General features: G+C 41.4%; 1 protein-coding gene across 3 annotated transcripts; it reads left to right on the forward strand.

Annotated features, from left to right (window-relative positions):
• Positions 1-3,417: 3,417 nt before the first annotated feature.
• Positions 3,418-12,185, forward strand: itfg2 (integrin alpha FG-GAP repeat containing 2). Of its 3 annotated transcripts, XM_061029846.1 has the most exons (12): positions 3,420-3,706; positions 3,879-3,974; positions 5,083-5,124; positions 5,229-5,409; positions 5,509-5,648; positions 5,789-5,937; positions 6,047-6,141; positions 6,239-6,292; positions 7,616-7,707; positions 8,151-8,268; positions 9,066-9,239; positions 12,033-12,185. In XM_061029846.1, the coding sequence occupies exons 1-12, from the start codon at positions 3,611-3,613 to the stop codon at positions 12,107-12,109; spliced, it is 1,314 nt and encodes a 437-aa protein (XP_060885829.1). In that variant the 5' UTR covers positions 3,420-3,610; the 3' UTR covers positions 12,110-12,185. The 3 variants fall into 3 exon arrangements, with proteins under 3 accessions (XP_060885831.1, XP_060885830.1, XP_060885829.1); XM_061029848.1 differs by lacking the exons at positions 8,151-8,268; positions 9,066-9,239; positions 12,033-12,185 and having other exon boundaries at positions 3,418-3,706; positions 7,126-7,619; XM_061029847.1 differs by lacking the exons at positions 8,151-8,268; positions 9,066-9,239; positions 12,033-12,185 and having other exon boundaries at positions 3,419-3,706; positions 7,123-7,619.
• Positions 12,186-14,659: the final 2,474 nt, after the last annotated feature.

Raw genomic sequence — 14,659 nt, forward strand, 5'->3', positions numbered from 1 at the left:
TCCTATTGTTCTTGGGACTAAATACAAAGTACATTAGAATACGAATGGATCTTTTAACAAATAACTTTTAACTTGTGAAAAAACTATCAGTTCTTTACTGAGCTAAAAAAAAAATAAAAATAAAAAAAAGTCACGTCTTGAATAAAGTCTTTCCAATGCTGGGTTGGGACTTTCCCCTCATATTGCACTGAACAGACGCACTGACTTTGAACTTTCACACAGAAAATTTGTTCAGAAAATGACTTTTAACACTTTCATTTCAACAGGTGACATCAAATCAATCAGTGGTTTGAGGAGTGGAATCAAATCCAGCGGTTGTTTAAAAGAGAAGAAGAAGAAAGTGAATCAGATATTTGCTTTCGAAGGGATTGTTTTTGTCAAATTAAATAACCTCCTGATTCTCCACAGAAGATCTATCCAGCATGGCAGAAAATAAACTTCCATGTAGCCATACTTTGGTTTATATTTTGGGGTTTTCTTCCTAGCGCTGGTTCAAGCTGTGGTGCTGAAAGACAGCTCTGCTCGCAGCGAACCATCCGGACTTAAAACAACTCTCCACATGCTGCAGTTTTATCTCTGAATGTAAATCAGTCATTCGCTGCTCTAGTTTTATTGTTAACATTACAGACGCGTCTGAATGCCGCTCGTTTGAGGCTCCATTGTGCATCAGAGGCCGAATTTTCCACTTTGATTAGAGCAGATCATCAGCCGCGCACAGGCGGAACGAAGGGGCGCAAATCTGCGGAGGGGCCCTAAGAAGCAGTTTGGGAGGAGGCTTTGTGTATGATTTGATACACCCGATATGGTTACAGTAGCGTCGACGCGCCGAGTCCTGTCGATTATTGTCGCTTTGAAAAAAAGTGTAGAATAATAAAACAAGTCTTTCAGCGCGGAACAAAACAAGGAGCAAAAACACCCACTCTGTTTTTCTCTGAGTGTGATTGCGCGTGCATGTGCAGAACGTGGACGCGTAATATCCTCCAGAAGAAGAGGAGCCAGGGTTAGGAATGATTGCTTGATTTTTCAGTTTTTTATGCATGAAAATCTTCTCTTTTACTATGACTGTTCCCCTCCGTACATCATATTATATACATGTGTGTATGCGTAGTGTGTGCAAGTTCAATAAAAACAGAGAAGTCATGACACAAACAGTTCTTCTTCAAACCTTTCCTGCGTAATTTGTGCGTAATTCAGCCGTCACGCATGCATTTCTGATTTCTCTGAAGTTGTTTTGAATTTTCTGGTCCCATTAGTTGTCCAATAAAAACAAGTTGATGCCAAAGTGTTCGTGTTTGCAAGGCGTGAGTGATCAATAACACAAAAACAAATCAAAAAGAGGAAGGTTTACTTTCAAACCGTTTTTTATGCGTAATATTTCAGCTTTTACGCATGAAGTGCTTTATCTTTGTGTCCCTTCCAATGCTCGTCTCCTGTATAAGTAACTTCGGTGTGTGTATGTGTGTGTGTGTGTGTGCAGATAACCTCTATTCACCCACAGCCTCACCCTCCTCCTCCGTTTCTTTATTTCGTCCTGAAGAGCGGATTGTAATAAATTGTGCAATTTTTCTGCGTTGGCAGTGGCATTCAAAATCAAGCTTGCATTGAGGAGCCCCCTCCTCCCCCACCCCCACCACCAATACTTTCTTTTCTTTCCCTCCCCCCCTATTCTCTCTGTCTCCCCCCCTCTTCTTTTTCAGCGCAGCAAGAGAGTTTAGAAAAGAAGCGTGGGTTGTATTCAGCCTCCCCCTGCACCCCTCCGCCACCGCCAGGCTTTCTGAAACCTATCCATGCCCTGTCAGTGTGCTTCCAGAGTCCAATTAGCGCTTTGTGAGGACTTTCTCTCCCTCCTCTGCTGCTGCTGCTGCTGCTGCTCTTCCAGAGGCTGGGAGGGCGCTCAGTTCTCTTGAGGGGCTTTCCAGTCATAGCTGAGTGTAATAATTAATATGACATCTGGGCGCCCGAGTTCCCCTTAAACCACTTTATGTGTTTCAGCCTCTCCTCCTTTTTTATCTGTTGGGAGACAATAAAACAAAACAAAAAAAACTCACAAGCAACCATATCGACCATGCAATCTTTGTGTGTGATGATGTAAAAGGATAATCTAATTTGTTTGTCATTAAAAAACGTTTTTCTCACAATGTTGTCTTTCAGCAGGTGCACCAACAAACACGGATACATGTTCCACAGAAGTTTAACTGAAACTTATTTTATCCAACGAGTGTGCTAAAAGTTACTTTCAAGAACTATGTTGTAAAAGTTTAACAGTCGTGGAAACTGACTGAAAACTAACCGATTTTTTTAAAATGTGCAAACACTTGATTTGAGCATTATTATAAAAACTTTGCAGGGAAGAGTTTTACTGAAACTTGCAGCAAACTTCTCCTGACCAACTTTCAACAAAACATTTTTTCATACAATTCACACAGAAGGGAAAGAGTTTTAATAAACTGACAAACAAAAGAAGAGAAATAATGATTGAGGAGGACAGAAGAAGGGAAGAAAACAGAATAAACAATCCTCCCACTCATTAACATTGAGCTAATGGCATTTTTAAAATCACTACTCTTCTTGTGTTGGACTTCTGACTGTTCATGATATTTGTGTAAACATCTCCTCCCTCCTGCCTCTGCTGCTTTCTGACATGAAAACCTGTGATTCATTGTCGCCCTCTAGAGGACAATGCTGGTACTTCACATTGTGAATCAGATCTACCTTTTTTTTTTCTTTTTTTTTTATAGTAAACAAAACTATACACATATATGCCGACATGTATGTGCAAAAGGTTAAACGTTTGAATAAAATAATACACTGGGGAAAACAAAAAACAACTAAAAGATAGCGGCACCTGCAGTATGCTATGAAGCGATTAGTGATCAAAGTTCAAATGATAAAGCTAATTTGAAAATTCAAATGCATTAACAGAAATGCTTTTTAATTTTTTAGAATATGACTCTGTATTATTTGACTCAAAAATAAAATGATGATTCATTTATCTAATTTGAATTTTAGTTAACTTCAAAAATGCACATTCTTTGACTAAAATTAAAATGAAGAAGAAAATTACATTTGCTTTATCATTTTCAAAAAATGCCCCGCTAAATCTGTATCATAATTCAAATGAAAAAGCAAATTTTAAAATGAAAATACAGTAACAGAAACATGTTTTAATTTTCAGATTATAGGTGCATTATTTGACCTATATTTAAAATGAATATTCAGTCATCCAGTTTGCATTATACTTTTACTCTCTATGTATGCAAACTGCGCAGTAAGCACATTAACTACAAGAAAAGTAGTAACAGAAAAAAGCGAGAGTTACCGTTTTTAGATTCTCGAAGACGATCTTTTTGTCTCTACTTACTTGCCGTACTTTTGAAGTCACGTGCCTTTGTTTACCAGGAAAGAGCGTGTGTGCACTGACTGAAAAAGCAACCTTTACATGGCAAAACTTGTTTATCTGAGCTTTAAAGAAAGTCAACAAAGAGATATTTAATAAACCAAGCGATGGTGTTTGCATGCTCTCTGGTAATTACGCGCGTTTTCCTTCAACCAGCTGCAGAAATGTTTAACAACAATTATCAGCTGTGAAATTTAGCTTTCCTCAGTAGCTATGCGGGCTTTAAACTATGTTCAGCGTGTGAGTTTGGACTTTACAGGAACTCTGTTTCCACATGCGATCTGTCTGGGAGACGCAGACAACGACTCTGTAAGGAAACATGTTCAACTTTGACTCATATTATATATTTTAAAACACAAACCAGATGAGATAAGCATGCAGAGGAGATGCTGGACGCCTAACCTTTTATAATGAACATCAAGGGTCACATTATTATTAGTGTTTGTTCATCCACTTTAACTGTGCTGTCTTCTCTCTGTAGTTGAACGAGCTGGTTGTGGGAGACACGAGTGGAAAGCTGCTGGTGTACAAAAATGATGAGTCCAAACCGTGGATCACGAGAACCTGCGTGGGCATGGTGAGAGCTGAGACTGAAGGGTTTGAACGTTTCTTGTCACCTGTCACAGTTTTTAAAAAACATGACTAAAATATCAAAGCGTCTAAGGGCAATTTGAGCAGACTTAAACTTTAATTATCTCAAAAACTGTACAGTAAAATCTCTACAGATATTCATGACCACAGTCAGGGACATGAGGAACAAGAATCTATTGAAAGTTTCTCTTCACCTGTCACAGTTTTTTTCAAAATGACTAAAATATCAAAGCACCTAAGGGCAATTTGAGCAGACTTTACTTTTAATTTTCACAAAAACTATACAGTAAAATCTCTACAGATATTCATGACCACCGTCAGGGACATGAGGAACAAGAATCTATTGAAAGTTTCTCGTCACCTATCAAAAAAAAATCAAAATAAATTAAAGTAAATTATTAAACATGACTCAAATATAAGTGTCTTAATGCAATTTGAGCAGAATTAAACTTAAATTTTCTCAAAAACTGTACAGTAAAATCAGCTAAAAATATTCATGACCACAGTCAGGGACATGAGGAACAAGAATCCATTGAAAGTTTCTCGTCACCTGTCACAGATTTTTCAAAATAAATTAATGTAAATTATTAAATATGACTCAAATATAAGTGTCTTAATGCAATTTGAGCAAAATTAAACTTTAATTTTCTCAAAAACTATACAGTAAAATCAGCTAAAAATATTCATGACCACAGTCAGGGACATGAGGAACAAGAATCCATTGAAAGTTTCTCTTCACCTATCACAGAGTCTTCAAAATAAATTATTATGACTCAAATATCAGTGTCTTAGTGCAATTTAAGCAGACTTTTCCTTTAATTCTTTTCAAAAACTATACAGAAAATCTGCTGAAAATGTTCATGACCAGACAAGAATCCACTGACAGTTTCCCGTCACCTATAAAATATTTTTCAAAATAAAATATGAAATACCTTTAATTATCTCAAAACCCCCCCCACTCGATAGTAATGTGTCGAAGTTCTCGATTCTGGTAGTGTGACACAACCCTTGCAGAATCTGAAAACTCTTTTATTCAAAGATGACTGAAACTGAACGTGTTCATTTGTGCTTCTTGTATCGCGTGTGTTTTGCAGCTGACCTGCGTTGCCGTCGGAGATGTCTGCAACAAAGGAAAGGTGAGTCAGGAAATCATCAGCTGCAGGATGTCATGATGAGTGTTTCTGATGAGATGTTTCCCTTCATTTTGTCTTTTGTTTCATTTTCCCTTCCTGTCTGAAAGAACTTTGTGGTCGCTGTGGGTGCAGAGGGCTGGTTTCACCTCTTCGACCTGACAGCTGCCACTGCAAATAAATCCGACTCGTCGAGCCAGCACGAGTTCATCTCCTCCTCCGACGACCAGAAGCCGCTCTTCACTCAGCACATACCTGCCAACACCAAAGTCATCCTCATCAGTGACATCGGTAAAAACCTTCCTCTGTTGCTGTTCTCATATATGAAACATTTATAATTCCTGCATGTTGGATTTTGACTTCAGTGCTGGCTCATGTCTTCACATGTAGACGGTGACGGCCGCAGTGAGCTGGTGGTGGGTTATACAGACCGGGTGGTGCGAGCTTTCCGCTGGGAGGAGCCGTCTGAGAGCTCAGACCTGGGATCAGGGCAGCTGGTCCTGCTGAAGAAATGGCTTCTAGAGGGGCAGGTACGCTGAGCTTCAACTCTCAGTCTGATAGGGGAAATGCGAGGCAGAGTGGAGATTGAAGTTATACTGGTGAACGTTGATACATCGGTTCATAGATTTACAACAATTTCAGTGTCTGTTCGATAATGTGCACGTTTCAGGTAGACAGTTTGTCAGTGAATCCGGGTCCTGAGGGTTTACCAGAGCTGATGGTTTCTCAGCCGGGCTGCGGCTATGCAATCCTGCTCTGCTCCTGGACCCAACAGGACTCCAGCGACTCAGGAGAGGAGGCCCCTGCTACCCCTGGGAGGTAAACCCCTTTACAGACTGAAGCTACAGACATATAAACAAAAAAAAATATATATATATATATGATTATGTTTTTCTCTTGAAATCTCCTTCGATGTCTTTTTCCTCAGTGAGGGACCTTCCAGAGATGTAGTTCTCCATCTGACCACCGGGCGGATCCACAATAAGAACGTGTCCACTCATCTCATCGGCAGCATCAGCAAAGGTACCAAACACACTCAACCTGAAGCTCTTCAGTCAGGTGTAACTTTGAATAAGTTACTCATGAGTTATAATTTATGTGTTTTTTTTTTTTTTAACAGGCTCTAAAGAAGAATCTTCTAAATGTGGCCTGTTCGCTCTCTGCACTTTAGACGGTGAGTCATGAATTTAAAACACGTTTAATAGTCAGCAACAAACCTGAACTCTTGTCTAGTTTACACATAAAAATGTCTTTATTGTGTGTCGCTGATTTCCTTTCAAGTTTTTTTTCACTGTGTTGTTCTCTTCTTTTCATCAGAGCCTTTAAACGCAAAGGTTTCATAAATTAGTATCCAACCTTAGATAGCCGTCATGAGCTTCTCTACAGGTCTATTCAGACGGCCGCTTTGAGGTGCAATATTTGCGCCTTCAATATTCTGTGTCCATCCCTAAAACACATAAAAACCTTAATTTGAATGTTTTAATAGCACTTCCACTGCTGATGGGATTTATACCAAAAAATGATTGTGTGATTATGTTAACCTGAGTGCCAAGAATTTCTCCTTGACCAATCAGAAACTCAACAGAAGTCAAAGCAGGTGTTTGTTGTAGGGTCAGACCGATATCGGATTTTTGGGTCCAATATCGATATTGGGGAGAAAAACAATCCAATACCCATTTATAATGATGTAATCATATAAAGTCAAGACGCACCAGTGAAGATCTGAATCACTGTTTTTCTCACATCGTATTTAACCCCTGATAGGAACTTAAAGACATGATGCACGGGGGTCCTCACACTCCTGATGAGTCAAAATAATTGAGTCATTTAAAGTGTGTGACCTCGTGTTGAGACGGTGTGAACACCAGCTGGCCGAGAACTGAGCTCAGCTATGTGTCATTTCTTCATTGAGTCCAGAAAAGTACTCTTTAAGATGATCAGCCAATCAGAGGTCGGATGTGAACGAGGGCCATATGTCTTGTGTGCCACTTGTTGTATCTGTAGCAGGAGTAATATGTTCAGGAGCGGAGCTGTTAGCCAGTGTGGAGGATCCTCCTGGCAGCAGCAGCAGCAGCAGCAGCAGCAGATTTCTGGCAGACGGCTCAGAGAGCAGCTGGAGAGTTCATCAATATTTAAACAAGAGAGGATACAGAGGGATTATCATCGCTGAAGGCTTCCGCCTGCCAACTCACTGTCTCCCTCTGGTTGACACGACGACAGGCCAGCAGAGAGGAAGGAGAAATGACATCATCAAGATCATTATGAGACGCTATCAGCAGCTTCTACTTCAGATCTGTTGACTTCAGAGATGATTAGTCAAAGATGTCAGGAGTGTGGAGGGGTTATTCTCTCACCTCGTCTTTAGGAAGACGTGTGGTCTGAACTCGGGGTCGACTTCATCGTGCTTCGTGCCCCTGTTTGAATATTATTGCACACAAACGCCTACAGCTGTACTTTGAGGTTATACTGCTAAATCTAACTTTGTAAATCCTCGTAGGTACCCTGAAGTTGATGGACAGCTCGGAGCAGCTGCTGTGGTCCGTCCAGGTGGATCATCAGCTCTTTGCACTTCAGAAGCTCGACGTCACTGTGAGTTTGTGTGAATGCTAAATGGACCTGAGCTGGACCGGTCACACCTGCACATTCACACACAAGCTGCTATGTAAAGTGACCATCAGAATGACCAAATCCATTTAATTCAAATGATGAAACAGCGAGGGCAACTTGGGGTTAAGTGTCTCGCCCAAGGCCGCATCGGACATGTGGCTGCAGGAGCTGGGGATCGAACCCTCGACCGTCCGACTGGTGTTTTAGGAGTTTATTTTAAGATGCGGTAAAAGCCCAAATTATCAACGCAAAATTTTTAACCATGAGCAAAAAAATTGTAAAGATTTCCCTTTTTATCAAGACACAAACCTGAAAACAAGAACAGGTGTGAGCTGGGTCACTTCAACACCTTTAATCAGAAAAGCAAAGACGTCCACTTTTGTCTCGATGATCGTGATGAGGTCATGTGTTTGTTTTGTTCTTAGGGAGATGGCAGGGAGGAGGTGGTGGCGTGCGCCTGGGACGGTCAAACGTACATCATCGACCACAACCGGACGGTCGTGAGGTTCCAGTTCGACGAGAACGTCAACGCCTTCTGTGCGGGTGAGGGACTCCTCCTCCAAATCATCTCACCTGTCAGTTTGGATTCTCTCCTGTCTTCTTGTCTCTTGGAACGTGAAGCAGAAGTTTACAACCTTTTTTTTTTTTTTTTTGCACCCTGGATTATATTTCTGTTTAAAAAAATATATATTGCATGTTCACTTATTATGTCGGCTTAAGCTCTGGTTTGTCTCTGTAGAAAAGAAAAATCAAAAATATGAGAATAACCCGAAAAAATAACCCTCTGAAATCATGCCAGAGTACTGCAAAAAAAGAAAAAAGCCTATAAAGCCTTCAAACTTAAATTCTAATTCTAAGCTTTTTTTGTTTTCATCATTTAATCAAAGCCGAGCGAAACATCTCATGACACCAGCAGGGGGCAACATTGAGCTTTGGATTCCCCCGGTCGCTGCTCGTTCCTCTCCTGTCTTGTATTCTCTGCTTGTCTTTAAATACTCCTTTCTGCAGAGACTGAACAAACAGTCCTCCGATTAGTCAAAGCAGCTGATACGACGTGTTCAGCAGTAAGCGGATAAGAGAGACTGTGTTTGATCTTCCTCAGTGAATTGGGGTTTGTCTCTTTTCACCATCCTCCTCTCTGCTCTGCTCTCTGCTGCTCTGTGGGGTCATTACAGAAGATTAGATTTGTTCCTCTGTTTGTGTGCAGGCTGGCTCTGCTACAGAGGCTCATATTAGTCCTGATGGGTTCATTGGGATTCACACAACAGACCGTATCCTGATACTGCAGCCACATATTGATTGAAAAAAACCTTCATACATGTCATTTTTTATGTTTTCAGGTCAGTATACGTGTAAGGAGGGTAAGAACAGCCCCTGCCTGGTGTATGTGAGCTTCAACCACAAAATCTACGTCTACTGGAAGGTGGAGCTGGAGCACATGGAGTCCACCAACCTGTTCAGGGTCCTGGAGGAGAGACCAGAGTTTAGGAGCCGCCTGAAGGCGCTGGGAGTCGGTACGTAAAAAAACAAAAAAAAAAAAAACTAAAGACAGTTCTTTATAAGGATGCTGATTCACATCTCCTCTGATTGTCAATCTGAGAGACCAACTGTGAATATCTGTAGCCAACTTTTCTGCCGTTCTGTTGTGAAACTCTGAAACTTGAATACTAATGAGGACGAGAAGAGAGAAAAAAGATCCCCACATGGCAGATTTTTACTACTAACAAGGGCTGGCAGGTTGGTGAGTAGCAGGGATTTAGAAACAGTTCACCGGTTTTTCTCAGAACTAGATTTCCTTTCCTTTTTTATTTTTTTGGACCACATGTGAATTTTAGTTGTAAATCTCTTCTTCTGATATCCTGCCTGGCTTTGCTGAGAGAACAGTTTCTGTTGCTTGAGAATCTCAATCCCTAAATCAAAAACTAAACTAGATAAATGTTTTAAAAAATGTAGTCTCCGCCAAGACTGACACGATTCATCGACTTCTTTTTAAAGGTTGCATATTCTCCTCCTTTTCAACCAGTAAAAATAAGTCTCAGAGCTCCCCAAAACATGTGTGTGAAGTCTCTTGTTCTAAATCCACTCTGATCCTGCATTTGATCATGCCTATAAACCCCTCTATTTCAGCCCTGCTCAGAACAGGCTGTTTCTGTGTCTGTACCTTTAAATATGCAAATGAGCCGTGTCTGACCACGCCCCCTCTCTGGAAGGAGATGCGGCATGGGCTTTGGCGCTCCATGCCCAATTAATTGGCCATATGTTAAGTGATTTGAGTTGCACATTTCAAACAGCAGGACAAGAATGTGTGCGGTGTTAAAATGTGAATTTCTCTCTCCTGAAACGTCCTCACAAACAGAGCAGAAAGAGATAACATTAAAAAAGCTCTTTAGGCGAAATCAATTAGCCTAATGATCACATCTAACGACGCACACACCTCCTCGTGGCCAGTCGGCTCATTAGGATGGAAAAAAAAAAAAGAGTCATTTACGAGAAGAGAGTTTGGTGAATCCAAGTTTTAGCATTAGAAGTAACACAGCTCACAGGAACAAATGAAACAGAGGTTTACGATTAAAACACAAAAGTTGCATAAGCTGTCATGCCTCTCTGTAATTTATTATACACACATCTACACATTTAAGAGATCGAGGAGGAAATGTATGGAGGAAGAATCAAATCAAAGGTTTCCTTTTTGCAGCCAAGTCTATATAAATCACTCGCGTGTGAGTAAACTTGGCTAAAAACACCGGAGTGTGTCCAGAGAGGCTGTAACCCACAAGCACAAAAGCAGGAAGAGAAAAACCGCCCTCTGACTCTTTCCCTCTCTTGAATCATTCTTTTGTTGCTGACCAACTTGTTCCCGGTGACTAACACGATGTTTAACTAAGTCGGTAACCTGGTTAATCATTGAAAATGTGCACAATAGTTTCATATTTTCCTCCTCTAAACATCCATCCCGCTTCTGTCAGGCTGCGTTTTTATCAGCCCTGCATGTTGTGAATGAAACGATGTTACAGGAGAGCGGAAACCTGATTAAAACGCAATTTAGTCCATCGTCTGTGGTCTGCATGGATGACCAGCTAGTCAACCACGCCTGAGAGTGAAATGAGTGGAAACCTAGTCAGCGAGAAGGAAACAACAATGACACACACACACACACACACACACACACACACACACACACACACATGTTATCAGCAGGACTCTCTGGAGCATTCGGAGTGCAGATGAAAATTCAGGTTCCAGCTGATTTTATTGAAGCCTGATGGCGGTGTTACCATAGCTTCCTGCTGCCCGTGTTAATAATTCAACCTCTGGGCCTGTTGTGTTTCTTTTGACTGTGATTTCACCGACTTGTTACCTAACCCAGTGTGGCAAACGTCTGATGCAGGAGCCCAGGGACAGAGAGAGAGAGACACAGAGAGAGAGAGAGACATCTGCAGACAAAGAACAGTGTGAAAATGTGTCTGAGGGATATTCTGCTGTGGAGGAGAACATGTGATTTCACGAGCAATTGTTGCAAAAATGCACTTAATGCACAGATTGACTAAAAGGAAAACAAGTAAAAAAAAACATAAAACGCTGATCTCGCTTGTGGTTTTACTGCAATCCGTATCCTAAAGTGGTGGGCGGAGTGACATCATAGCAGCAGGCGTCCGGTGCCCCTCTGCACCTCCGAGGTTGTCCATGGTGACAGTTTTCAGACGTTTACTTGAATCTTGTGTCGTTACAAAAATGAAAAATGTGTCAAGTATGGTGACACGTATTCAATCGTGAGCTGAGCATACGCTTACATCCAGAAGCAGGAGTGACATCTTCCACTGAGGATTGGAAAATGTGACTGGCAGGCTCAAAACAGTTTACAGTCACGTTCAGTATCGGACATAAAAATGTCTCCTCAGAGGGATTTTTATGCCTTTTATTTTAGAGACAGGACAGTGGATAGAGTCAGAAATCGGGGGCGAGAGATCCATAATTCGAATTTGAACCCAGGTCGTCCGCTTGGAGGACTACAGCCTCCATACGTGGGGGCGCATACATTAACCACTAGGCTACCAGCGCCCCAGGCAGTCAATATTCTCTGCTGTGCATCTAATTGATTAGATATTTCTGTTTGGACCGACGACCTGTGCCGTCCCTAGAACAGCTGGCATGGCTGAAAAGTAAAATGCTCACCCTGGTAACAGTTTGAGTTCCTACAAAAGAAGAAGAAGAAGAATGGGGAAAAGTCCTCGTGTTGTTTATCTGCTCCCACACTATGTTTTTCATTGTCTTTGATCATCGGCATGTTTGTGTTTTTCCCTCCACAGACGGCGAGGACCCAGCGGCAGTCAGAGCACTGGTGTCAGATCTCCTCTACGCGGACTCAAAAGCCTTAACACAGTGACACACATCCACACTGTGCTGGCCCTGTTACCTCCCTGTGACTGTAAATACTCTGTTAATAAACTCTGAATGTCTGACTCGCTCGTTTTATTTGTGCTCCCCCGCAGACAGACGTGACAGGTTTTAGCTTTCTGATCCGTGTGCACCGTCTCTGTCGTTGGTTTTCCGTCCGCATGGGGTTGCTTCTTCTCACAGGGCCGAGAGGAATGAACGCTGAAGGGGGAAACGCTGTGGTTTTTTTAACCTGCTGTGTTCAGGGGTGAGCGAGGAGGATCATTATTATGCTGCTGTCAGTCAGCGCCGACTAGCTCAGGAGAAATCTCCGGCTCAAATGTTGTGAGCACCGCATTTTCCTTCTCATCATCTGAAGCCTCTTTTTTATATTTGTGTCCAGTGCAATCCTCTCAAACATATCAAGCTCTAAACATGTTACATAATACGCACACATCTGTTGCATAATGTCTGTGTTTGTTTGTCGGCTCCCGCAGGGCGTGATGATCGCAGGTAGTGGAGGGAATCACCCACTGTTCCCACTGGGAGGATCCTATAACCTCCTTTTGTGTGTGTGTGTGTGTGTGTGTGTGTGTGTGTGTGTGTGTGATTGTCTTCTCCTCATGTAAAATAAATGAGCTGTGCATGTTTGTGTGTGTGTGTGTGTGTGTGTGCCTCGGGGTGAACGCAGGCTCAGGTGTCCCGGTAGGCCGCAGACTCTCATGTCTCCCGTGTTTTTAACCTTTAGAGGCGTGCCGGGGGGAGGGATCCACCTATAGGACCCCCGCCGCTCTCAGAGCTTCAAGTTGAGTTGACTGTTGTTGAATTTAAAATTGAAATCCACCTCATTACAATAAAACGGTCCGTATATATAAACAGGAAAACAAAGCAAACAACAAAGACAACATACTTTCTGTAATGTCTACATTTCTCTTCTTGAAATACTAGTTCAGGATGAAGTGTAAAAACGTATCTACAGTAGTATTCCTTTCGTCCCTTTCACATAAAAACATGTATTTGGTGAAGCTCCTCAAATGTGAAGATTTACTGCTTTTCCTTTATTCTTTATTTTATTGTTTGTTTTGGGTTTTCGGTTGGGTAAAACAAGCATTGTGAAGATGTCAATTTGGGCTGTGGGTCATTGTGACAGCATGTCTCAATATTTCTTTTACAAATCAAGCCATCAATTAATTAATCAATCAAGGACACAATCAGATTCATCCATTGTCCTACTCAAAAAAGCTCCCCCTCAAGCGATGTCAAATTTGATTATGGAGTGATGGAACATGTCAAAATATATCGGTCACAGCTGTGAATGTTCTGTAGGAGTACTTTAAAACACTCTCTGGATAACATTTGTGTTCTTTGACTTTATTTCTTCAGTGCTTTTCCCTGTAATCAGTATTTGCACGATGTGTTATAAGTATGTAAACTAAGTAGGCCTATACTTCCTTCACCATCAGAGGTTGTAACATTGTCTTGATCATCATAATCATAATGTTGACTGTACAGATGTTTGAGTGTCTTTAGGTCGAGCGGTCCTTTCCATAAGCAGATAAGTCATCACTGTTTTATCAGTAAAACAAACACATGAACTGAGCTGCAGTTGGCCTTTTAAGCGAAGAACATTCCTGTGCAGTAAGCTCAGACTGATGTGTATTTGTGACCATTAATGGTCATTCAGGACCTGAACGACACATCTGGTTGTTGTTCTTATGGATCCTGTCTGTTATATAAGGATTAAAGTGTGTTAGCTTAGGCCCCGATTGTGTTTAAATCAACCGCCTGTCTTCTGATTTCATTCAGATTTCCCAGAGAGAATGACAGCCACTTTTAGTATGCAGACCCCACCCTGGTTTTTCCCCCTTGACTCCTGTGCGACTTTGACTTTTTCCCTGATATTTTCCCCGAGCAGGCAGGCCGGACATAAAACATGTCTCAGACATCTGACCCTGCGGCAAAACCACGCAGGGGGAATGGCCTGGCCCCTGATCTATCTGACCTTGTGTCTATTTCTGTCTGTCTGTAGATTTGTCTGCAGCTAATTTAGCCATAAGTTCAAGAGTTTGCAATAAATTATCTATCATTTTTTTTGGCAACATTAGTACCATCTGGAAGTTGGCTCCAGACGAGATATTGCCTCGAGGGAGTTTTTTATATAATTTGGATCCATGAATAATTTTGGTGTTCGGTTCTCTGAGGGTAAAAAAGGTCATGATGGTACATGAGATGATTACATATCAAAGATGACCTTCGATTAGGCAAGATCTACCTCTGTGGTCAGTGACTATTGATCATTGTCTTCTATGTTAACATATTTCATCCCCAGCTTCCCCTCTGACAGGTCATGAGATAATGATTGGATCATGAATCTTGACTTTCAGGTGAACTTAGCTGTAATGACTTTTGACCTTTCTGCATTTGTGATATTTCATTGGTTCATTTATACCATTAAATCATTACAAGTCTGAAAGTCGGACTGTCTGTGTTACTACAGGTGTCACATCGAATCAGTAAAATCATCATAAATCATTATGGACCTCATTGCTTTTGCTTTTGT

The sequence above is a fragment of the Labrus mixtus genome, chromosome 22, assembly GCF_963584025.1.
Source record: "Labrus mixtus chromosome 22, fLabMix1.1, whole genome shotgun sequence".
NCBI lineage: Eukaryota > Metazoa > Chordata > Actinopteri > Labriformes > Labridae > Labrus > Labrus mixtus.